Source organism: Salmo trutta, chromosome 5 (assembly GCF_901001165.1).
Source record: "Salmo trutta chromosome 5, fSalTru1.1, whole genome shotgun sequence".
Classification (NCBI taxonomy): domain Eukaryota; kingdom Metazoa; phylum Chordata; class Actinopteri; order Salmoniformes; family Salmonidae; genus Salmo; species Salmo trutta.
The window spans coordinates 40433728-40458792 of NC_042961.1; the positions used below are offsets into that span (position 1 = coordinate 40433728).

General features: G+C 44.2%; 1 protein-coding gene across 8 annotated transcripts in view; it reads left to right on the top strand.

The window, feature by feature from the left end:
• nrxn2b (neurexin 2b) overlaps positions 1-25065 on the top strand; it is a 943005-nt gene that overhangs the window by 96855 nt on the left and 821085 nt on the right. For all 8 annotated transcript variants that reach the window (XM_029753594.1, XM_029753600.1, XM_029753598.1 and 5 more), the window contains exon 2: positions 16324-17735. In XM_029753594.1, coding sequence (XP_029609454.1) covers positions 17033-17735 — 703 coding nt within the window. In that variant the 5' untranslated portion in view covers positions 16324-17032. The remainder of the gene's footprint in view (positions 1-16323; positions 17736-25065) is intronic.

Sequence of the window (25065 nt, forward strand, 5' to 3'; positions counted from 1 at the left end):
GGCACCCTATTCCATCTATGGTGCACTACTTTTGGTCAAAAGTAATGCACTAAATAGGGAAGAGGTTGCCATTTGGGACGCACAATGTGTAGGGCTGCACAATTAATCAAATTTAGCTTGAAATGGCAATATTGACATCCTTATGTGATCCTTATCGCATGCACTATTTTTAAATGCCACTCAGCCGCGTGTAACGTCTGTTTTTAGGGTTTTCTCCATTTTTCGTCTCTCTCCCGCTCTTTTCTTGCGGCTTCTTCCTACACACACCAAGCCCCGTCCCCTGTCACTCAAGCAGCGCAGCTCCTCCTCCCCGTTGTTAGATTCACTATAAGTATGCATGCTGTTCTGTTAGGTCAAATGCAGTCAACCAGAGGAGGCTGGTGGGAGGAGCTATAGGAGGACGGTGGGCTCATTGTAATGGCTGGAATGGAATAAATGGGACAGAGTCAAACGTGGGGTTCCCATGTGTTTGATACCATTCCATTCATCATTATAATGAGCCGATCCTCCTATAGCTCCTCCCACCAGCCTCCTCTGCAGTCAACAGATTGTTCTAAACACAAACCATGCTGCTTTCCACTTTGTTCTTAATATAAATAATTCAAATTCTATGATTCCAACAGTTCACCCAAGTGTTTTGATCTTTTTGGTTAAAAAAAATCGCAATTAGGCAAAAAGATCTGTCATTCAGCCCTGCACCCATATGATGTTTGGCACCTCAAAATGTCTCACAAATGAAGGAACAGGGACAGAAATGACGATTTGTTTGGTAAACGAGGTAGTGTGGGAAAAGTTGACGAGAATAGCACCTTCTTAGTCCTAAGTAATGAGGATTAAAAACCAATAAAAGCAAAAGAGCCCGGCCATATTTTGGGTGTCAGTGGAAGGTAGTTTGTTGTATTGCTAATGGTGTTTTTTATGGTGCCCGAGGAACAATAACTATGAAACAATGAAAGACTGAATTGGTTACCAATCAACTGAAATGTTGCATTTTTTTGTGTGGCTTTAGATGGTCTAAAACTAGCTGTGGAAAAAGTATCCTATTGTCATACTTGAGTAAAAGTAAAGATACCTTACTAGAAAATTACTTAAGTAAATGTCACTGAGTAAAATACTACATGAGTAAAAGTATTTGGTTTTAATATACTTAATTATCAAAAGTACAAGTATAAATCATTTAAAATTCCTTATATTAAGCAAACCAGACGGACACATTTTCTAGTTTTTTTGAAGTATACAAATAGACAATCTCCAAATCTGACACCTTTTCCAAATGAAGCATGTGTTTAGTGAGTCCGCCACATCAGAGGCAGTAGGGATGTAGGGATGACCAGGGATGTTCTCTTGATAAGCGTGTGAATTAGACCATTTTCCTGTCCTGCTAAGCATTCAAAATGTAATGAGTACTTTTGGGTGTCAGGGAAAATGTATGTGAAGTAAGTTGTCAAAAATATTAATAGTAAAGTACAGATGCTACTAAAGTACTTTACACCACTGTCTAAAACAAAGGTAAATTTAAAGCTCCTTTATCAATTGAATTTATATTCTGCAAGCTGTAAGGCTGCTTTCACCTCATCATTTTGACATAGCCTATTGTGAGATTGCATTGGGGAGGAGTGGAAAGAACTATGTTAAATGGATGAATCCTTCATGCTAAACTATCCCTAACTGATTTAAGTTCTCCCTGCGTTTATATTACTCAGAATACCACATTTTTCTTTTTCTTTTCCAATTTTACCCACCTTTTCCCCCCCACAATCACACAGAGCTAAAATGGCCACCGTTAAACAGGTGCAGAGTTAGGAAGGACGTTTGTGGGTAAATTGGAGGTAGGAAGGGGAAACAAGATCCTAAATGATAGCCCGGGCCTCTCAATAAGGGGCACATTTCCAGCCTCTGGCATGTGTGACGCAAATTGCTTTTTGACAGTATATTTAAGATGGTAATCGAGTGTCATTTATGGAAGCCAATTTCATCTGAATTGATTTGTGCTCTCTCTTCCTCTTTCTTTATCGCTCTTGTTCTCGTTCTCTCTCTCTCTCTCTGTCTCTCTCTCTCTCTCTCTCTTTGCCGGGTGATTGTTGTGTGTGGGCATTTCAGGGGTGTATTTGTCTTCACTCGCACTTAGACTACTCTCAAGGCAGTGTAGTGCTGCTAACTCGAATTGGTAATGAACCTTAAGATTTAAATCAGTTTTTTTCACATTTGCATTTCATAATCAGTTATGAATATGGAATTAGATTTAGAAATTACCACATTAAAAGCTCCACAATTTACAAGGGAATATTATTTGACAAGTTTGGGAATGATATTTAGACCTCAATGCATAAAGCCTTAAACATCCTTCAAAATGAAATTGACTGACACACACGTACATAGCATTCTGCCAGCAACTAGTAGCTACACACAGTACTATCTAGAACCTAAAGGGTTTTTTGATTGTTCCCATAGGTGAACCCTTTGAAGAACATTTATTGGTTCCAGGCATTTTGGTTCTAGGTATTACCCTTTTGGGTTCCATGTAGAACCCTTTCCACAGAGGGTTCTACATCAGTGGAGGCTGGTGGGAGGAGCTATAGGAGGATAGGCTCATTGTAATGTCTGGGATGGAGTAATTGGAACAGTATCAAACATATTGAAACCATAGCTATGTTCAAATACCCATACCAACATACTGTATACTACATACTTAATGAGTGTATATACTATTAGTTCATTTGAGTATACTGTAAACGAACGGTATTGTTTCAGTTGTGCGTGCTAGCGCTTCGCCTGTCTACCAGAAGTTGATGCTGTTGCTATGCAACCTCTTGCTAGCTTGTTAGCATAACAAATGACTAGTTAGACATTTTACGATTTCGGGTGTGTTCGTAAATTCAATCTGGAGTGCCAGAATGCACTCTGGGAGTTCGTAAATCCAGAGCGTTGTCAGATTGTCCGTTCCTAAATTCAGAGCATTTTGCTCTGGCCGAGGAGTAGGTAGGGTTGATCCGAGCGTTTAACGGCAGTCAAGCATCCAAGCTAATGTTGGCTAGCTACTTCCAGACACAAATGAGAGAACACCTCTCTCTGACCATTTTCCTCACCCTAGCAGAGGTGGATAGGCTGTTTTCATGTTATCTAGAGCGTTGGTGACTGTAACTGTGCTGCTGGCAACAATTTAATTATGCTTTTTTTGCCAACTTTTACTGACACCGGCCATATTCAACAGGTGTTGAGCGCTCATAAATTAATCAGTTATTCTGCACTCTGGCACACTAAGAGGAGAGTGCTCTGAAATCGGAGTAGATAGCCAGAATTAACAATGCCCATTGAAACATACAACAAATATACCACTTAGATAAGAATGATGTGAATAATCAAGTCCATAAACGTTGGGTAGTTAGTTAGATAGCAGATGGTTAATATACTGCCTGGCATGTTTGATGTATTAATAGCCGACTAACGTTAGATAACTAGCTTACATACCGGTACGTAATGCTACGCTGTTCTTAAGGTTGGTATAACAGTATAGCTTCCGTCCCTCTCCTCGCCCCTACCTGCACACATCAACAACTGACACCCACGAAGCATCGTTACCCATCGCGCGACAAAAGCCGTGGCCCTTGCAGAGCAAGGGGAACAACTACTTCACGGTCTCAAAGCGAGTGACGTCACCGATTGAAACGCTATTAGCGCGCACCACCGCTAACTAGCTAGCCATTTCACATCGGGTACATTGGCATAGCTAACAAATTGTCAGCCAACATAACGTGTAACTTATTTGAAAAGTCATTACTGTATTACATTGCTCAACATGTTCTTAACATTTGTCCTAATTATTTAAAGCAATGAATTTGTATCCGATCTCGTTGCATATTTTCCGCCATGTGTGGGTGGACGCCTGCGAGCGTGTGAGCGCGTGTGTGTCTGTGTGTGCATGCGTTTCTCTCTCTGTGTGTGTATAAATGTGTCTCTCTCTGTGTGCCAGCTTCTCTGTTTGTCACCCCCCAGACCTTCATCTCGCCATCTCTCCATCCCGCCATTCTAATTGTCGCCTGGCTCATGAAAAAGTAATCGCGGTGCTTATGTTTCTTTGAAAGGGAGCACTCTTCTCCCCCCCCCACAGCCTGTCTGGCTGGGTGAGGGTGTTGATGAAAGGCCACTTCTCACGCGGCACTCTGGAGAAGAGATGCCGTCTAATGCCTCTGACCATCACCACAATTAACGTCTAGGGGACATGGAATTGATGCCCTAGTATGTCGTCTTAATGGGGGCTGCTTTGCAATGGGGGGGGGGGGGCGTCGTCACGTCTTATGCCGGAAAGCTCTCAAGGTGCTGAGCAATTGGCTTCCATAATCCAACATGTCGAGTGCTTGATATCAACATCCTGGAAGTGGTGTATCCGTGGTAGTTAGTATCCAGAAAAGGAATCGATGTTCCTGCGATATGCACAGACATTACGCATAGCATTTTCTTCCCCAGTAAAGAAACTTTAATTGAAACGGACGAAATCACACTTAAATGGCAACAAGACGTTACTGCAACATGCAGTAGTTTCAGTTTTCCATCCAAGGATTTGCATAGCTCACCTCTCTTTGCTCTCCAATACATACCCGTGTGGCTCAGTTGGTAGAGCATGGTGTTTGCAACGCCAGGGTTGTGGGTTCGATTCCCACGGGGGACCAGTACGGGAAAATTTTTTATGAAATATATGCACTCACTACTGTAAGTCGCTCTGGATAAGAGCGTCTGCTAAATGACTAAATTGTAAATGTAAATATTTATATACACTACATTTGAGCCAGGATTTCTTATTTTACGGAGAGCAGAGTGACTAGATGGCTGCACCTGAATGTGTTGCTGGCCCACTCTTTGTGGAGCAGTGTTTTGGCCCTAAAATAGGCCACTTTGTATCAGTTCTCTTCTAGCCCAATACGAGGCACCACCATGTTTTTGTTTTCTCATCTCTCCCTCACTTTCTCTACTTATCCCACTATCTGGCTGCTGGTCTAATAACTGACATGCATGGAGGGGGGAGGAGAGGTGGGGGGGGCAGTTGTCTACAGTGCTTACAATATATTAGCTTGTCAAGAATGCCACGATGCAGTGTGTGAATCTCTACTCTTTCGTACTCACACGCTCTCAGCTTCTCTCTCTTTCCCAACTCTTTCCCTCTCTCTCTCTCTCCTCCCAGATAAGGGTTGAGCAGCTCTAGGCTGCTAAGCGGTTTAATTGGAACGAGAGAGCGAGTGTCTCCGGGCATGGCCAAAAAGCCTTGTCCTCCGCTACCAAAAACATCTTCTGGCACTGACTAACCAACATGCACATATGCACACCACTGCATACTACTCACACAGTCACACATACATGCACATCACTGAACACACACGCATGTGGTTATGTACACACCCGTGCACAGAAGGACATGCAGAGGGACACCGACATAGTCACACACTCGGATCCTTTCAGCTGCCTAGGTTCATATTCTACGACAGATCTCCTCGAGAAAACAATTGTCATCCTGAACAGCTAGTGCCTCGATACCTTCACTCCAGGCGTTAAGTCTGCAGCACTTAAAACTCATTTGTCATGATTTAAACCAGCAATCCCTGCTACTCCCTCACGCTCCCTTTGTAGTGCTGAGAGTTGATCTCTCTAGGCTGGGGAATAGACTGCAGGGATAGAAGGATGTGGTGAAAAATAGAGGGCGAGCGAGAGGGTGATCAGAGAGAAAAGGCATTAAGAAGAGGTTGTCGTCACGGGAGGGAGAAGGAGGTGTGCGGGAGGACAGAGGTAGTTAGTCCATGAATGGGGAGACAGTTCTGCAATAATAGTACAGATCCCTTCTTCTTCTCTCACTCTGGCCTGGTCATGATTGGCACGTAAACTGACGGATGATGGCCCCATAAGGGGTGTGTGCTAGATAATGGCCCCATAAGGGGTGTGTGTGTGTGTGTGTGTGTGTGTGCGCGCAAGGTGGGGGCTATTAAGTGTAGGTAGGGGGTCTGCAATGGCAATACAGCTCCAGACACTAAGTGTCATTGACGTGATGGAGCTGGTCTCTTCGCTCTATAGCTCACACACTTTTCAATAATACTCCCTCCTACGTTCCCCCCCCACACACACATCACACACACACTTGCCTCGCTCCTCTCTCTGTCTACCAAGACCTTTTGAGAGCCTTTCTCCATCATACACACACTATTTCTCCTTTCACACTGTCAGCCATTTTGTTGCCTTGATCTGTGCAACGCTGATGTCTTGATGAGGTTCCCTGTCTCAGTGGGTGGTCTTTGCCTCTCTGTCTCAGCTCGCCATGGCAGCTTTTCCCTTGGGGAGGGCGTGTGTGTTTGTTTGTGTGATCGTGACTGTCTGTGTGTGTGTGTGTGTGTCCACACTTAAAGTGGAACTGACAGCGTTTTAACTACTTTGCAGATATGAAACAAGCAATCATAATATCAGTCAAAATATCAAATTCCCAGTTTATGCTACAAAACCAACTTTATAAGAGGTTTAAAAATAGGTTATATTTGACTCAACGTTCCATGGCGTACAGTAAGGCATTGTTGGCAGAATAGATGGCTGCAGTTCAATGCATGATTAATATAATTCACCAATACATTTCTTGGTAGTCCAAAAAATATTGCTCTCAGGTTGTAAATCACAACTGGCCTGGTACATTATTTGCTGCCTCCATTCGAGATGCACTGTTCCAGTTTCAATAACTCAATATTTTTTAAAAACTGACATAGAACTAAGGCTGGGAATGTCAATATAATCAAACTAGCGAGGGCAATGATCACAAGTCAGTCATAACGTGGCTAATAGGCTAGCTAAAAACACGGAGCATAATGTTAGCTAGATGTCATGTCATTGGAGGAGTGACTGACTTTTCCCCCTCATTTCACTTTTTGGTGGCTATTTTATTTCATTATTTATTCAACTAGGCAAGTCAGTTAAGAACAATTTCTTATTTCCAATGACTGCCTAGGAACAGTGGGTTAACTGCCTTGTTCAGGGGCAGAACGACATATTTTTATCTTGTCAGCTCAAGGATTTGATCTTGAAACCTTTCGGTTAGAAGTCCAACGCTCTAACCACTAGGCTACCTGCCGCTTCTACCGCTATTAGAAATATGACATGCTTTGCTAGCTAGCTAGCTAGCTATGCTGAACTTGAATGACTGTTATCCAGTTAGCATATCTTTTGCATTCGCATATTCACTCTGGCTATTTACCCCGATTTCAGAGCACTTTCATCTGAGTCTGACAGAGCGCAGAATAACTGGTGAATGTACGAATGCGCAAATGGTCTGCCTGCCAAATATAAACAATCAAAACTTGCCGAGGAACAAAAATAGCATAAATAGGAAAGTATACCACTTTCATTTGTGGACCAAGATGTTGACAGCTGTGCCATACAGCTTGCAAAATAGCTGGGAAGAGATTTTTGATGTACCAACTCCATGGCACAGTTGATATATAAAACGACTCAAGATTCAAGACTTTGTGCTTTTCAGCTAAAATGATTCTATAGAATTCTTGTCACCAACAAAATGTTGAATATTTCGGGCATATAATCATCACAGCCCTGGAGATTTTGCTGTGAGGATACAGAATCAATAGACCATTTATTCTGGTATTGCCCTCAGGTAGCCTATTTCTGGTCTCAGGTTCAGGAATGGCTAAAAAAAACATAACATTAGTCATGTACCCTAGAAATATCATTGTCGGGAGATCTGGAGAGACCTGGTCAGTCAATTACTAATACTCTTAGTAAAAGTATTTCTCTTAAACTCACAATCTGTGGATTCTATTAGATTCAATGTATTAGTAACTATGTTAAATATCACAGCATAGTTGAAAGATATACAGTGCCTGCGGAAAGTATTCAGACCATTGACTTTTTCCACTTTTTGTCATGTTACAGACTTTTTCTAAAATTGATTTAAAAAAAAAAATCATCATCAATCTACACACAATACTGCATAATGACAAAGTGAAAATAGGTTTTTAGACATGTTTGCAAGCTTATTAAAAATAGGAGGTACCTTATTTACATAACTATTCAGACCCTTTGCTATCAGACTCGAAATTGAGCTCAGGTGCATCCTGTTTCCATTGATCATGCTTGATGTTTCTACAACTTCATTGGAGTCCCCCTGTTGTAAATTCTATTGATTGGACATGATTTGGAAAGGCACACATCTGTATTTATTAGGTCCCACAGTTAACAGTGCAAGTCAGAGCAAAACTCAGGCCATGAGGTCGAAGGAATTGTCTGTAGGGTTCCGAGACAGGATTGTGTCGAGGCACAGATCTGGAGAAGGGTACCAAAACATTTCTGCAGCATTGAAGGTCTCCAAGAATACAGTGGCCTCCATTCTTAAATGGAAGAAGTGGACGCCCAGCCAAACTAAGCAAACAGGGGAGAAGGGCCTTGGTCAGGGAAGTGACCAAGAACCCGATGGTCACTCTGACAGAGCTCTAGAGTCCCTCTGTTGAGATGGGAGAACCTTCCAGAAGGACAACCATCTCTGCAGCACTCTACCAATCAGGCCTTTATGGTAGAGTGGCCAGGCGGAAGCCACTCTTCAGTAAAATGCACATGACAGCACGCTTGGGGTTTGCCAAAAGGCACCTAAAGACTATCAGACCAAGCGTCACTTCTGGAGGAAACCTGGCACCATCCCTACGGTGAAGCATGGTGGTGGCAGCAGCATCATCCTGAGGGGATGTTTTTCAGCGGCGGGGATTGGGAGGTCAGGATCGACGCAAAGATGAACGGAGCGATCCTTGATGAAAATATGCTCCAATACACTCTGGACCTCAGACTTTGGAAGGTTCACCTTCAAACAGCACAACAACCCTAAGCACACAGCCAAGACAACACAGGAGTGGCTTCGGGTCTCTGAATGTCCTTGAGTGCCAGAGCCCGGACTTAAACCCGATCAAACATCTCTGCAGAGACCTGAAAAAAACTGTGCAGCAACACTCCCCATCCAACCTGACAGAGCTTGAGAGGATCTACAGAGAGGAATGGGAAAAACTCCCCAAATATAGGTGTGCCAATCTTGTAGCATCATACCTAAGAAGACTCAAGGCTGTAATCGCTGCCATAGGTTCTTCAACAAAGTACTGAGTAAAGGGTCTGAGTACTTATGTAAATGTGATATTTCAGTTTTGTATTTTTTATGTATTTGCTTGCATACTGTTTTTGCTTTGTCATTTTGGAGTATTGTGTGTAGATTGAGGGGAAAACATTATAAAAAATCTGCTAGCAACCCTCTTCGGATATAGTTGGGATGGGCTGAGGGAAACTGAGGAGTGGAGGCTGCTGAAGGGAGGATGGCTCATAATAATGGCTGGAATGGAGGGAATGGCATGAAAACCATGTGTTTTATGTATTTGATACCATTCCGCTCCAGCCATTACCACGAGCCCGTCCTCCCCAATTAAGGTGCCACCAACCTCCTGTGAAACTGAGGGTTGGGATGTGGAACTGGAGACAAGTGAAAGTGGAGTTGCTGGACGGGGGATAGAATGACGGCCAAAGATAAAAGAAAGTATAAAAAAGTATGTTTGAATGACACTGAGGGGCAACGCTGTTACATCCAATGCCTATTTGCCTGAGGCCGCGCAAGTGCTTGCATACACACACACACACACACACACACACACACACACACACACACACACACACACAAACACCTATTCAAATGCACACATTTACGTCTGTGTGTCCATATGCGCACGCACACACACACACACACACACACACACACACACACACACACACACACGTAAATAGCGCTAGACATGCACTCTAATGCGTGCAGTCGGCTTTGAGTTTTGTTGTCCTTGATGTCTTTTTGTTTTTGCATTGTTCTGTTTTCCATTGCATTTCTCTTTTTTGTCTTTTCATTTCGTTGGTTCATCTTGAGGAACTGTGGGGTATCTTAGATGGTTGGGAGCTGGGGCCAGTGGCCGATAGGTCGCCGGTTCGGGTCCCCGATTTCACCTGGTGGGAGATCTGTCGAAGTGCCCTTAAACGGGGCTCTTGACCCAGGTTGCACTTGTGGGTCGCTCTGGATGGGGGTCTGCTAAATGTTGGGAGTCTACAATGAAAAATTGCTGAGCGGCTTCACTGCAGGTAGATTGTATGTTTTAATATTCAATAAAACAATTATAAATTAAAATAAACAGCTGCTGAAATATGACCGGTGTCAGTGGAAAAAAAAGGAATAGTTAGTCACGAACGCTCTAGATAACATGTAAACAGCCTAATCAGCTCTGCTAGGGCGAATCAAATAGTCCGAGTGAGGTGTTCTCATTTCTGTCTGGAAGTAGCAAGCTAGCCAACTTTACAATTTCCCATCATTTATCAGTGCAATGTTGACTGCCAACTAGCTGAAAAATTCTGAGAGGCTTTATCTTTTTTTTTCTTTTTCTCTGGCTAGCATTAGTTGTTGATCTTGTTGTTGTTGATGTGCATAACTAAGGGAGAGAGAGAGCCTGCCTTTTCATGGTTGTTTCATCAAAATTACTGTGAAGTTCCCAAATGTAAGAGGACTCCCTTGCTATTTAAATATTTGTAGAAATCCATTCAGGTGTATTTTATGGCCTTTGGCGAATGTGTTTTAATGATCTAAAGTCACGCTGTTTGTCCAGCCTGTAAACACACGGTTCAGTTCAAAGTGAATGATGGCAGGCCAGTGTGGCAAATGTCTTGTTTTTAAAGGCCTACTGTGGCTCTGAATGGCTATGGCGCACGGTCTGCGTAGACTCCAGTCCTGGACGAGACAGATGTTTTATTTACTGCAATGTTTATCAATAGTCCAAATGCACGGTCGCTTTCCCACTCTATATTGCTATAGAATTTTCCCAAATGCCTTACTATATTTAATTCCCCAAAATTCTAAGGATTTATCAAAATGTGAAAATGACCATATCTAAGTTCATGCTTGTCAGAAAATGTTTTTTAAAGTGTCATATTCTTCCTGCAAGTGTATATGAACAGATTTGAATAAGATGTTATGTAGCTAAAATGCTGCCAGTTCCACTTTAAGTGTGTGTGTGTGTGTTTGTGTGTGTGTACGTCCTTGGAGGGAGGCTTGGCATTTTAGTAGAGTGTTGATCGCTGCTTAAAATAGCCTTCTCATGGTCTCCTCTACCATACAACAGAAGGGGAAGAATTCCCTAGCTTCCATAGCCAGGCGTGAGATCTCTCTCTATCGATTTGTGCACAGAAACTCAGAGCTATGAGTGCGCTCAACCCTGGAGTGACTTGTGTCAGCAGAACTAAGTGATGTGGCTGGGCTTGTCTGTGGTGGGGGAGAGGGAGGAGGCTTGGGGGGGCTGTGATGATCCCTAGTCGACTAGGGAGCACCGGGATAATACGGACTTGCAGGGAATTAATGGGAATGTAACCAAGCATTCAGCTAGTATGTGCTGGGTATTGATGAGCTTAAAGGGGATGTCATCAAGACATTGCCATCTTTTTTTGTTTGTTTCTTGTTCACTCACAGACACAGACAGAATAAGAGACACACACACAAGGTACTTCCCACACAAGATAACTAACCGTTAAGTATATTTCTGTATCAAAAGTAAATCTAGTGGGAAAGACTCGACTCCAAAATAATTGATTCCTTGACTTCTTGCACGTCGACTCCCGGTTTCGACTCCTATTTGTCAAGATTTGTTCCCGCTAGGAATCAACTCCTAAGACAAAGTATTTTTGGAACGAAGGAGACTGAGTCAGAAACTTGCACTAGGTCTAATTTCTTGGCTTTTAATGTCTTGCAACTTCAGTAAAGCAGAGCCAATCATCAATGAATAACGAGGATATTGAGATGAGCTAGATACAACACTTCGCTCTCACAACCACACAGTATTTGCACATGTGCACGGGATCGCTTCACGCTGTTCACATGGTGGTAGCCAGGGCTCCAAAACGGCGGAGAAGTTGAACCTCGCGCTTAAACATTCTGAGTTGTTGTGGAAATTGACCCACTATGCTGTTTACTTTCTACCCTTTTAAATTACACAACTTTCCCCATGCCTTTTATAGCCTATCATCTAATTAGGCTATGACATGGAAAATAATGTGTGATAACTGCACTGTGATAAAAATTTGGTGGGGGGGAGGGGGGGGAAACATCACAATAATGTTTAAACGTTTACACCCCTGCTCTATACTAACTCATGCCTTGAGTAGCACTGCCTAATAGTACTGACTGAGGCACTGTGCCATATACTGTTTGCTTTTCGATCTTGGCCCTGAAATGGAGACCGTCTGTTTGATTTTGGCATCCACAGTTTCTTTCACTCCTCTCTCTCTTACTGTTTTGAAATCCCGCTATTTCGGTCTGACTGTCTGTCTCTTTCTTCCCCCTCTATTCTGCTCTCCCTCCTCTTGCTTCCTCCCTCTCTGTTGCTATATCTACCCCTTTCTTTCTCCCCCTACTACTATTCTACTCGCTCTCGCTCTCTGAATATTAAGAGTGTGTCTGCATGGATTTGTGGTTAATTAGCAGCAGCACCAGACTGCCTGATGGAAGAGACACCGCCACCCCTCTCAGGAGCAGAGATTTATAGCCCCAGCCTCACTAGGATGCCAAGTGCCTCAGTGTGTGTGTCAGAGAGATAGCGAGAGAGTCTGTCACCAGCGCATGCGTGAGCTTAACATCCGCCATCGAGGAAGCCATGTGCAGATCTGGTTAACTTAAATAGACCGCGTGGAAGCAGAGTGTGAATCTAATTGGTGCATTATCGCTGATGCGACCACACTCGGGTTTCCCTTCTGAACCGGCTTCGCTTTATATATACGTTTTTGTTTGCTTGTGTATGTGTGTGTCTCAAGTGAGATGGAACATGCGGTCTAGTATCCTTACAAGCAACAACCATAACCACTACCGTAAGTGAAACAACAACAACGACCACAGAACACTGTTCTGCCAACACCCTGACCCTCTTCAGCGAGAGACACAGCTTTGATATCATTGAGATAAAAAAAGATTCTGAAGGGTTTTGGAAAGAGCCTTGAGGAGTTTAACACTGCTGAAACCCCATGAAACACCACTGTCTGTTTCCAAACCCTGAACCGGGCGAAAAAGAAAAGGCAGAAAGCAACACTAGCTCTGTCGAGGCTTTCGATGCAATGATGTGAAAGTAATGGGGTCAGAGTTCGCTTCACGAGTTGCCAAGGCATCGTTCGGCTGAGGAAAAGGGGTCAGGGGTACGGGGACGTGCGTGGATTGCCGTAGCCTCTTGTTCTGTTTCAGCTTGCTTCGGGCTAGACGGTTTGGCTCGGAGAGCCAAAAAAAGCACAGCGTGTGAGAAAGTATCAACCCATTGTTCTCGAGGAATAGGAAAAGCCAAATGGATGTCCTGCTGGCAGTCAGAAAAGTGTTTTGGAGAAAACGCAAAACATCAGGCCTCATTTAGCGTTGTGGATTGAAAAACAGACCCACTGCGGTATAAGGATGTCTCCCCCCAAAATATTTCCACTCTCTTTATATCTCTCAAACACACACACACGCACCCTTTGGGCTTTAGTGTTTCTCCTGAGGCTTGTTATTTCTCTGTGTCCTTGGGATTTGAGACTATCACCAGGCAGTCTGTGCAGAGCTCCTAATAACCACCTAACACAAGGCATAAGATAGAGTACACTTTTATCCATACGAAACAGAAAGCCCCTACCAAAATAATACAGCACAATCTGGAGATGTTCCCTCTTTACATTACACCATGCAGAGACTCCCAGACAGTAAAAAAAAAAAAAAAACACTTAATGAATAAATGCAAAGAGGAGGGAATATTCTAGTTACCCATCTGTGAAACACAGTATACATAACACTTCATTCAAATAAATAATCCCCACTGTCATTTATATAAACACACAGTTTCTTTCATTGTGGTTGCTATTGCAGTAAACTAATCACAATGGTTTGTAATGTCAGCTGTTAAAGTATACAGTGTGTCAGAGTAAAGGGATTTCATTAAGGTCAGATTTGGCCATTTGAATAGTAGCGTTTGATCTTAAATATAGATGTGCATTTTCAGAGATGCATCTTCCTCCTTCCTAAGAGGCCCTCTGCTGTGTCTTTCTCCCTTGGCATCGGTTCTTATTAGAAGTCACAGCTCCGTAATCTGCACTGGAACTGTCCATATATCAATAATGCTTTGATCTATGAATGTTATTATACAGGGCTTCATTTATGGGGAAGTGTGTGAGAGCAGACAATCTTATGCAAACACGCAGCTAGCATTGGCTCCCATCCGTAAGTAACTCAAATAAATCAGCCATCTCTCTCGCTCTCTCCCTCGCTCTCTCTCTCTCTCTCTGTCTCTCTTTCCCTCTTCTTCTCTCTCCTCAAGGCATGACACGCTGGTGCGTGTGAACATTACTTCAAGAAATATCGCCCTTTTCTCCCTTGCTCTCTTTCATATGCTCTCTCGCTCTCTCTCTGTTTTTCTCTCTGTCACTGTCCTTCTACAGTCTCTCTCTCTCTCTCTCGCTCTCTCTCTCTCTATCTCTCTGTTTTTCTCTCTCTGTCACTGTCATTCTACAGTCTCTCTCTCTCTCTCTCTCTCTCTCTAGCTCTCTCTCTAGCTCAGGGGTAGTGTCATCATTAGTTGTCATTCTGAAGTCAGGCAGTCAAGCATGGCCTGAGTGAGTGTGATCGGGGGCAAGGAGGGGTTTAATTGTGAACTGTCTGCGATGGAAATTAAATATCTCTTGAGAAATAATGGGAACGGATTAGGCCAGGGCAAAGGGTCAAGAGTGGCTATCCTGGCAGCCATTGCCTCCATGCCAAAGCACCCTGCTGAAGAGCAGACTTAGTTGTGTGTGTGTGTGTGTGTGCGCAGTTAGGTGGAGACCATAAAGCCTACATAAACACGGTTGGTTTTCTAGAGCACGTGCATTCATGCAATGGTGATTTATTGATAGCTTTATTGCTCACTGATTTTGAAAGTCAAGTTATGCATTTAGAGTAAGCGTTCTATTCTATGGAGCTTTATGCACTGTGTTTAGGAGCAATTGTATTTGGCAGTTAAGGATGGAGCGAGGCGTTTTGAGCGGCTGTTGACATACACCCGGTAGGCTATTAGTAAATCATGCACATGAATGTTGATCTTAATACCAGACATATTCACATTATTCACTAGTCTAGACTTCCAACAGAGAAATCACCAGTAGGGAATTGCATGTATAGGACATTCATTCGAGTAGTCGATGTCTCTGAGGAAACTTGATTTGTACATTTCCTCTACAAAGCAGATTCTCAAATGAACGATTGTAATGCTTATTTTTCATAAACTTTTACTACTATACTGAACAAAAAATATAAACGCAACATGCAATAATTTCAACGATTTCACTGAGTTACAGTTCATATAAGGAAATCAGTATATTGAAATAAATTCATCAGGCCCTAATCTATGGATTTCACATGACTGGGCAGGGGCACAGCCATGGGTGGGGCTGGGAGGGCATAAGCCCACCCACTTGGGAGCCAAGCCCACCCACTGGGGAGCCAGGCCCAGCCAATCATAATGAGTCTTTCCCCAGAAAAAGGCTTTATTACAGACAGAAATACTCCTCAGCTTCATCAGCTGTTCACGCGGCTTGTCTCCGATGATCCCGCAGGTGAAGAAGCCATATGTGGAGGTTCTGGGCATGTGTGGTTACACGTGGTCTGCGGTTGTGAGGCCTGTTGGACGTACTGCCAAATTCTCTGAAATGATGTTGGAGGTGGCTTATGGTAGAGAAATGAATTTTCAATTTTCTGGCAACAGCTCTGGTGGATATTCTTGCAGTCAGCATGACAATTGCACACTCCCTCAACTTGAGACATCTGTGGCATTGTGTTGTGTGACAAAGGTGCACCTGTGTAATGATAATGCTGTTTAATCAGCTTACTGATATGCCACACCTTTCAGGTGGATGGATTATATTGGCAAGGGATAACGAACAGGGCTGTAAACGAATTTGTGCACAACAGTTTAGAGAAATAAGCTTTTTGTGGGAAATTTTATTTCAGCTTATGAAACATGGGACCAACACCTTTACATGTTGGGTTTATATTGTGTTCAGTATACATATGCTATTACTACTTCTATTACTATAATAAACCAATATGGATGCATATGTGTCAGACTGTATTGGAACCAGGGTCTCCTGTGTGCCACAAGACTAGGCATTCGCTAATGCAAATCTTAGGGTCTCGTGCAAGGTTGCTAATCACTTGTGTGTGGTTCACGGAAGCACCTCAGTTAAACAAAGCACCAGGTTTACATGTGGTCTAATAAAATGTCTCTGTCTGTGTTCTTCCAGATCCATGACTGTGGGGACAATGAGAGGACCCAGACCAGCCTAAGCTGTGGTGGACCGACCAGAGGCTTCAGGAGAGGAAGGGGTTAACGCCATTGGAGTCATGAACATACCCTGCTGTCCATGTAACACCAGACAGCTCTGACACAGTCCTCCTCAGTGCTCTCTCTACCTCCCCTTTTTCCCCCTTTCCCGAAAACAAAATCTCTGAACACGTACAGACAGACAGTATCTCTTGCCACAAAATTGACTTAGTTTTCCTAAAAAGCTATATCTGGATTCCAAGGACTGGGATTTCTGTCTGGAATAAGGAGGTTAGTTAAGGGACGGAACGTTGTGTTAAAAGTATCGGAATTCCCCCTGCCAGTCCACCGTCCTCGTTTTTCCCTGTGAGACCCAGAGGCACCAACCAATGGAGAAACGGAGAAGAGAGACAGGATAAAACAGCAGAGAAATAGAGCAAATCCAGAGAGAACTGCTGAATCGGCAGGGTAGGAATCTGGAATTGGGTCCTGTGAGGGTTTTGCTTCTCCCACACTTTCCCCAGCCTAGAGGACTCTCCTTAGCGAGTACCAGACATAACAACCATTATTTACACTTAAAAAAACAAACAAAAACGACAACGACAACTACGCTAGGCTGAGCTACGTCCCTGTGTGGAGGATTTGAACATATAGGAAGACGATAGGGATTTAGGATTGGGATCACAACCATGACGAGGGGGTTGAGGTTTCCCGCGTGGCCCCTGGCGTTCCTCAGTCTGCTGGTGACGATCCGTGCGCTGGAGTTTGGCGGGGCCCCCGGCCAGTGGGCCCGCTACGGGCGTTGGGAGGCGGGCTCAGTGGGCGAACTGAGCTTCAGTCTGAAGACCAATATCAGCAAGGCCCTGGTGCTCTACCTGGACGACGGCGGCAACTGCGACTTCATGGAGCTGCTGATCGCTGGCGGGCGCCTCCAGCTGCGCTTCGCTATCCACTGCGCTGAACCCGCCACCTTACACATGGAAACCCGGGTCAACGACGACCGCTGGCACATGGTGCTCCTCACACGCAACTTCCGCGAGACTCTGCTCATGGTGGACGGCGAGACCAAGGTGGCGGAGGTCAAGTCCAAGCGGAAGGAGATGGCGGTGGTCAGCGACCTGTTTGTGGGCGGCATCCCGCCTGACGTGCGCCTCTCAGCCCTTACGTCCAGCACGGTAAAGTACGAGCCCCCATTCCTGGGCCTGATCTCCAACCTGAAGGTGGGCGAGATGCCCCCTACCCTGCTCAACAGCCAGGGCATCCAGAGTGACCTGGAGTATCTGTGCACCAAGCAGAACCCCTGCTTCAACGGAGGCTTCTGCTCCATCCAGTATGGCGAGGTGCACTGCGACTGTACACACACCCGCTACAAGGGAAAGTACTGCAAGGAAGGTGAGACCATGACCTGGCTGACTAGCTAATACCTTTTTTTCAAATGCTCCTTTTTAGCATGGTTCCAGCAACTGTGGTGAATGCATAACCAGGACATCTCAGTCCATGTTGGTTTGGCTCAGCTCAATACTAGGAAAACCCCCCTTAGCATAATATAGGTAAGAGACAAGCTTGCTAACATACTGTACTGTCATCATCTTCTTCAAAGCATTGCAAAGCAAGCAAGCCCCCAGTGCTAATGTGTATGTATTATTCTAATGTAGTCTTACCTTTGACCTTTGGAAGGATCTCATACTACACTCTTAGAAAAATGGGTTTCAAAGTTTTTGGAGGCTTTCTCCATAGGAGAACCCTTTTGGGTTTCAGGTAGAACCCTATGTGGAAAGGGTTCTAGATGGAATCCAAAAAGTTTCTACCTGTTCTTCAAAGGGTTCTCATTTACATGTTAGTCATTTAGCAGACACTCTTATACAGCTAGGTGGGACAACCACATAACACAGGCATGGGGAGGGGGGGGGGTCAATGCAGGTGCTGGTTTGATTTTATTTTTTTATTGGAGGTGGGGGTCAAGGTGATGAGGATTATTTAAGATATTGTTTGAAGAGGTAGGATTTCAGATGTTTTCGGAAGATGGGCAGGGACTCTGCTGTCCTAGCTTCAGGGGGAAGCAGATTCCACCATTGGGGTGCCAGGAGAGAGAAGAGCTTGGACTGGGCTGAGCGTGAGATGCCCTCCCTTAGGGGTGGGAAGACAAAGAGCAATGTTTCCTCAAATTGTTATCATCGCTGAGCAAATATCAGGCCTGCTGAGTGCAAATTCTGGGCAACTTCCAGCGCGCGTTTACTGACAACACTGAGGCTGTACCCGCTTTAAGTTAGTTTTAACAGTGGTCAAGTAGGCTACTGTGACTACTACCATCAAAAGCAATGGAGAAAATGCATCCCATAACATTTTAACATGGAAATAGCTGTTCTATCATTCAGTCTATTGTAGCAGCCAATGTGTGGTCTTCAATGTAGGTCTACATTTAATGAGACTTTTGAAAAAAACATGCAGGGGCGGACATTAACATGTTTATCCACTTGTCCTTCAGACAAGGAGGTGACTGAAAATGTTGTTTGATGCAAGAAATCACTTTCAAAATAAAATGCAGCATAATTCCCATACCATTATTAAAGTGAATCAGACAAATGATGATACCCTCTGCCTATTGGCTACTTAGGTTATTCAAGCCTGTCTCAAAATACAACACTGCCCCTTTAAGACAATGCTAGACATGCTTTCCAAAGATGTCTAGAAATGCACACATTTTGTGCTCTTCTAGGAAATAATCACTCCCTTATTGCTGACTACAAATAATCTATAACTGGGCTAATAACTCACTAACTAGCGAAGGATATGAACACATTTACAAATGTGCACATGTTGCTACATGTGCTCTCGCTTTGATCTCAAAACAAGTTAATAAACAGATCACTGACCATTTCGAATCCCACCGTACCTTCTCCACTGTGCAATCTGGTTTCCGAGCTGGTCACAGGTGCACCTCAGCCATGCTCAAGGTACTAAACGATATCATAACCTCCATCGATAAAAGGCAGCACTGTGCAACCGTCTTCATCAACCTGGCCAAGGCTTTCGACTCTGTCAATCACCGTATTCTTATCGGCAGACTCAACAGCCTTGGTTTCTCAAATGACTGCCTCGCCTGGTTCACCAACTATTTCGCAGATCGAGTCCAGTGTGTCAAATCGGAGGGCCTGTTGTCCGGACCTCTGGCAGTCTCTATGGAGGTGCCACAGGGTTCAATTCTCGGGCCGACTCTTTTCTCTGTATATATCAATGATGTCGCTCTTGCTGCGGGTGATTCCCTGATCCACCTCTACGCAGACGACACCATTCTCATACATCTGGCCCTTTGGGCACTGTGTTAACTAACCTCCAGACGAGCTTCGATGCCATACAACACTCCTTCCGTGGCCTCCAACTGCTCTTAAATGCAAGTAAAACCAAATGCATGCTTTTCAACCGTTCGCTGCCCACACCCGCCCGCCCGACTAGCATCACTACCCTGGACGGTTCTGACCTAGAATATGTGGACAACTACATATACCTAGGTGTCTGGCTAGACTGTAAACTCTCCTTCCAGACTCATATTAAACATCTCCAATCCAAAATCAAATCTAGAATCGGCTTTCTATTTCGCAACAAAGCCTCCTTCACTCACGCCGCCAAACTTACCCTAGTAAAACTGACTATCCTACCGATCCTCAACTTCGGCGATGTCATCTACAAAATAGCTTCCAATACTCTACTCTGCAAACTGGATGCAGTCTATCACAGTGCCATCCGTTTTGTTACCAAAGTCCCTTATACCACCCACTACTGCGACCTGTATGCTCTAGTCGGCTGGCCCTCGCTACATATTCGTTGCCATACCCACTGGCTCCAGGTCATCTATAAGTCTATGCTAGATAAAGGTCCACCTTATCTCAGCTCACTGGTCACGATAACTACCCATAGCACACGCTCCAGCAAGTATATCTCAATGGTCAGCCCCAAAGCCAACACCTCCTTTGGCCGCCTTTCCTTCCAGTTCTCTGCTGCCAGTGACTGGAACGAATTGGAAAAATCGCTGAAGCTGGAGACTTATATTTCCCTCACTAACTTTAAACATTAGCTATCTGAGCAGCTAACCGGTCGCTGCAGCTGTACATAGCCCACCCAATCTACCTACCTCATCCCCATATTGTTTTTATTTACTTTTCTGCTCATTTGCACACCAGTATCTCTACTTGCACATCATCTGCTCATTTATCACTCCAGTGTTAATCTGCTAAATTGTAATAACTTCGCTACTCTGACATATTTATTGCCTACCTCCTCATGGCATTTGCACACACTGTATATAGACTTTCTTTTTTTCTATTGTGTTATTGACTGTACGCTTGTTTATTCCATGTGTAACGCTGTGTTGTTGTTTGTGTCGCACTGCTTTGCTTTATCTTGGCCAGGTCGCAGTTGTAAATGAGAACTTGTTCTCAACTAGCTTACCTGGTGAAATAAAAATTAATGAAATTTAAAAAAAATAGCGTATCTACTCACGACCGCTCATGCTGTAAACACAGTCCAGTTCAAAGTGAATTGCACAGATCCATATATGGCGACGGTGTATTTACATTTAGGCCTGCTGCAGCTCTGATTGGTTATGGTGCACCGGTCTGTGTAGAGTCCAGGCCTGAGTCATGCATGCCAATGCAATAGAATCCTAATCCGATGCGTTCTGCCTACAACAAAATCACTTGCATTGTTAGTTTTGCCTACTAAGTCTTGCATAGTTTGTTTTGTTTTGGTATGTTGCATTAAAGATTGCGGGTTGATTCGATCACAATTCCCACAGTAAAGGGAAACGTTGATAGCGTTAACTAACAGGGAAAACTCTGAACTTCACTCAACTTTCTAATCTCGTGCTTTTCTGCCCACACTGATATTTATTATGCGCGACAGTCCCAGGGGGAGCTGCGCGCCCGTGCACAGCTTTGGGGGAACATTGGCCATGAGACCTGAGATAGCAGAACAGAGTTCTCGGGTTGGGGTGTAGGGTTTGCTTGTAGTGGATGCAAGCTTTGACTGTAAGCCAGTGGAGAGAGTCGAGGAGCAGGGTGACATGAGAGAACTTGGGAAGGTTGAGAACCAGGTGGGCTGCAGTGTTCTGGATAAGTTGCAGGGGTTTGATGGCACAAGCACGGAGCACAGCTAGCAGTGTGTTGTAGTAGTCCAGAAGGGAGAGGACAAGTACCTTGATTAGGACCTGTGCCGCTTGCTGTCTAAGGTATTGTCATAGACAGATGTTGTAGAGCATGAACCTGCAGGAGCGAGTCACTGCTTTGATGTTTGCAGAGAACGACAGGGTGTTGTCCAGGGTCATGACAAGGTTCTTTGCGCTCTGGGAGGGTGACACTGTGGAGTTGTCAGCCGTGATGGAGAGGTCTTTGAGCAGGCAGGCCTTCCCCGGGAGGAAGAGCAGAGCCGTCTTGTTGAGCTTGAGATGGTGGGCCGCCATTCACGTTGAGATATCTGCCAGGCACACAGAGATACGTGTAGCCACCTGGGTGTCAGAAGGGGGGAAAGAGAAAAGTAGTTAAGTGTCATCTGCATAGCAATGATAGGAGAGACCATGTGAGGATATGACGGAGCCAAGTGACTTGGCGTACAGAAAGAAGAGGATAGGGCCTAGAACTGAGCCCTGGGGTACACCAATAGTGAGAGTACGTGGTGCATACACAGATCCTCTCCACGTCACCTGGTAGGAGCGACCTATGGGCACAGCCGAAGAACCCGTTTAGGTTCTATACACTGTAGCACCTTTTTTTCTAAGAGTGGAAGCTAGTGACTCACACTTTGAGAGCAGGCCCGTGTGTGATGTCTATATTGTGGGAGAATGTATTGTGCAATATAGGCCATTCTTATCTTGGCACAGACAGAGATGAGTGTGATAAATGAACAGAAACAGATGGAATGGAGGTTCTCATCCTTTTGTTCTCTGGAGAAGGAGGTCGGGGAAACATGGTGCAGGTGCATGATACAGGCTGTTGCAGCGATTTCTCTGTCAAAGTTCCCATCTTTTAACTGATAAAGGAGACAGGGTTTTTTGTAGCATTCGATTTAGAAATTTTACTGAGGGAAAAAAAAATGTAAGGTATATTTTGGGGGCAATTTATGCTTTATTTGATAGAGGAGAGACAGTGGGAAAGAGTTTTTGCTGAAATAGCAGTGGGCCAGATTTGAACCCATGCTGCAGCGGTCTATGTGTTCCAGAGGCAGCGGTTTAGACTGCGAGACCACTGTAGGCCACAAGATTAGAAATGTGTTGGATGTTGGTGTTGTAATGTATGGCCTATATTTGCGATTAGTAAAGCTATGCATATTAACATGGCAGGATGTATGAAGCAAAGGTAAATGTTTACACTAGCCCCCTTTTCCCTCTCTCGCTTACCCAATCTCTCCATCGCTTCTCTCTCTCCTCCATCCCCCAAATGTAATTTCTCCCCCTCTGTTGCTCTCTGCACTCACCACCATTTGCTTTTGGAATCTGCTCCTCTCCTGTCACCTTATGTCAAACTCTGTTGGCTGTAAATCTCTGCCGCTCCTATCTCTGACACATCTCATCGCCTGATTTATCTGTTTTCCCTCTCCTCTGTTTCTCTTCTCTCTGTTATTTCTCTCTCTCTGTTCATCCTGCAGCGATTCCTCTACCCACCTGATATCTCTTCTCTCTCTTCAGGCTATCTCTGCTCGCCATCTCTCTCACCCCCACCCTTTCCGCCTCTCTCTCTCACTCATTCTCTCACTCCAACCACTTATCTTTTCCTCACCTTTACCCGCTGTCAGCATTTCCAGATCCCCCCCCTATTCCCTTATCTCGCTCTCTTTCTCACTATCTCTCTCCCTCTGTCCGCTGCTTCCTTTTGCTCTCTTGCACCACTTATCTACCTCTCCCTTCACCCTGTCTGTATCTCCGCCTCTTTCTTTCTCGCTCTGTTTCTCATTCTGTATGCATCCATCTGTGTCGTTGGCATTTGTACAACTTTCTTTGCTCGTTTGCATTTCCAAGCAGAAGTGTTTATACATGTATATGTGTAGTTATTTCACTACTAACACAAAACAAAACGTATTATATTCAGAAAGCTAACTACTTCTGGTGATCTTCTATAATCAATGGGGCACAGAACTCCTCCAACGTACAATATTATGAAATGCCCTGTAATTTGGGAGATCAGGTAAACTGTAGTCAGTCAGTGTGCGTGTTAAACTTATACTCCCCAAAAATCTGGTTATCAGAGCTGAGCTTCACCAGAGGTGATGCATTGGATGTTTCAAGTCCTGCGGATGTGGCCGCTGCATAAAAAAATACATCTAGTCTGTGTGGCCGCAGAAGTGGTCATTTTTGGAGATCTGAAGTAGGTTAAATGAAAGTCAGCATTTAGGCTGTCATTAATATTAAAGTCCAGCACATCGAAGTCATCAAAATGTGATCTGACAGTGGAAACCTGCACAATGTGTTTGATGAACTGTTAGTGTGTGTGTGGAATTGACCAACCTTTTTCCATCTCATAAGCACACACACTTTTTCATCTCTTGCTAGAGGAGGGCTCCGTCTTTGCTGTTTGCCAAGACCTCGAGAATTCCAAATGCAACCACTGCTGCTCTGGTCTGGGCACTGGTCCGACAGTCCCCGCTCCCTCTCTTCCCCCTCAACCTCTATCAGTTTTTCTATTTCTCCATCCCTTTCATTTCTACCTTTTTCTCTCTCTCTCTCCCTCTCTCCCTCTCTCCCTCTCTGTCTCTCTGTCTCTCTCCCTCTCTGTCTCTCTCCCTCTCTCCCTCTCTCCCTCTCTGCTCTGTGTTAGATTGCTTGTGTGTGGTTGCTGAGAGCAGATAGAGCCTGGCTCTTGGCTAAATTGAGAGCAGAATACCAATGTGATGCTACTGTGACTGCAGGAAACATTTGTCCTTTTGAAATGGAGTGAGGAAAAAGAGATGGGGTAGAGATGGAGATAGAGGAAGAGAGCGACAGAGCAAGGGAGGGATAAATATGAGAGAGAGAGAGAGGGAGCACATGAAAAATATATTCATTGGGTCTGTGTTAATTTATTTCAGAGCTGTTCTTTGGTTTGAGCAATGTAAATTGGGTCATTATTCCTTAGCGCCAGGGCAGTTGTGTATTTGTTCCTTTTATCTAACACGCTGGTGAAAATGTAAAGGTCTCTCTTTCCCTCTTTTAGTTGGTTTAAGACATGTAATTGCTTTCCTAACCATGGCAATTTCTGGCTGTGTTAACTCGGCTGTGAAAATAAGCCATGTCAATGAACTGCTTCCAGATTTTGTTTTATTTCTTTTTTTTTTATTTAACCTTTCTCTACTATTGGATACTGAAGGGAATTTAACAGAAATACAGAAGGAAATGTGTCAACACACTTGTATCTTCCCAGAAGTTCATATGTTCATTTTTCAACAGATGGAAAACTCAGTAAAAAGGTTAACATTTCCTGAAGAAGAGATAACTTTGATTGATTTTGTGTTGTGCTATAATTTTTCTCCAGTCAGTTAATGATCAAGAATGTGTGTCGAATAGAAAAACAAATCAACCTATAACAAAAGTTCACGTTTCAGAAAGTTTATTGAGCGCGAGAATGGAGAAAAGGGGGTGGTTGGATCTGCCATCATCAACAGTCCCATTGGTATCTTAGAACAGTGCTATTATTTCCCTCTTCCTTCCTGTCAGTGCATCTTACTTAAGCTCCAGGTCTGGAAGCCGCCAAGCTTTGAT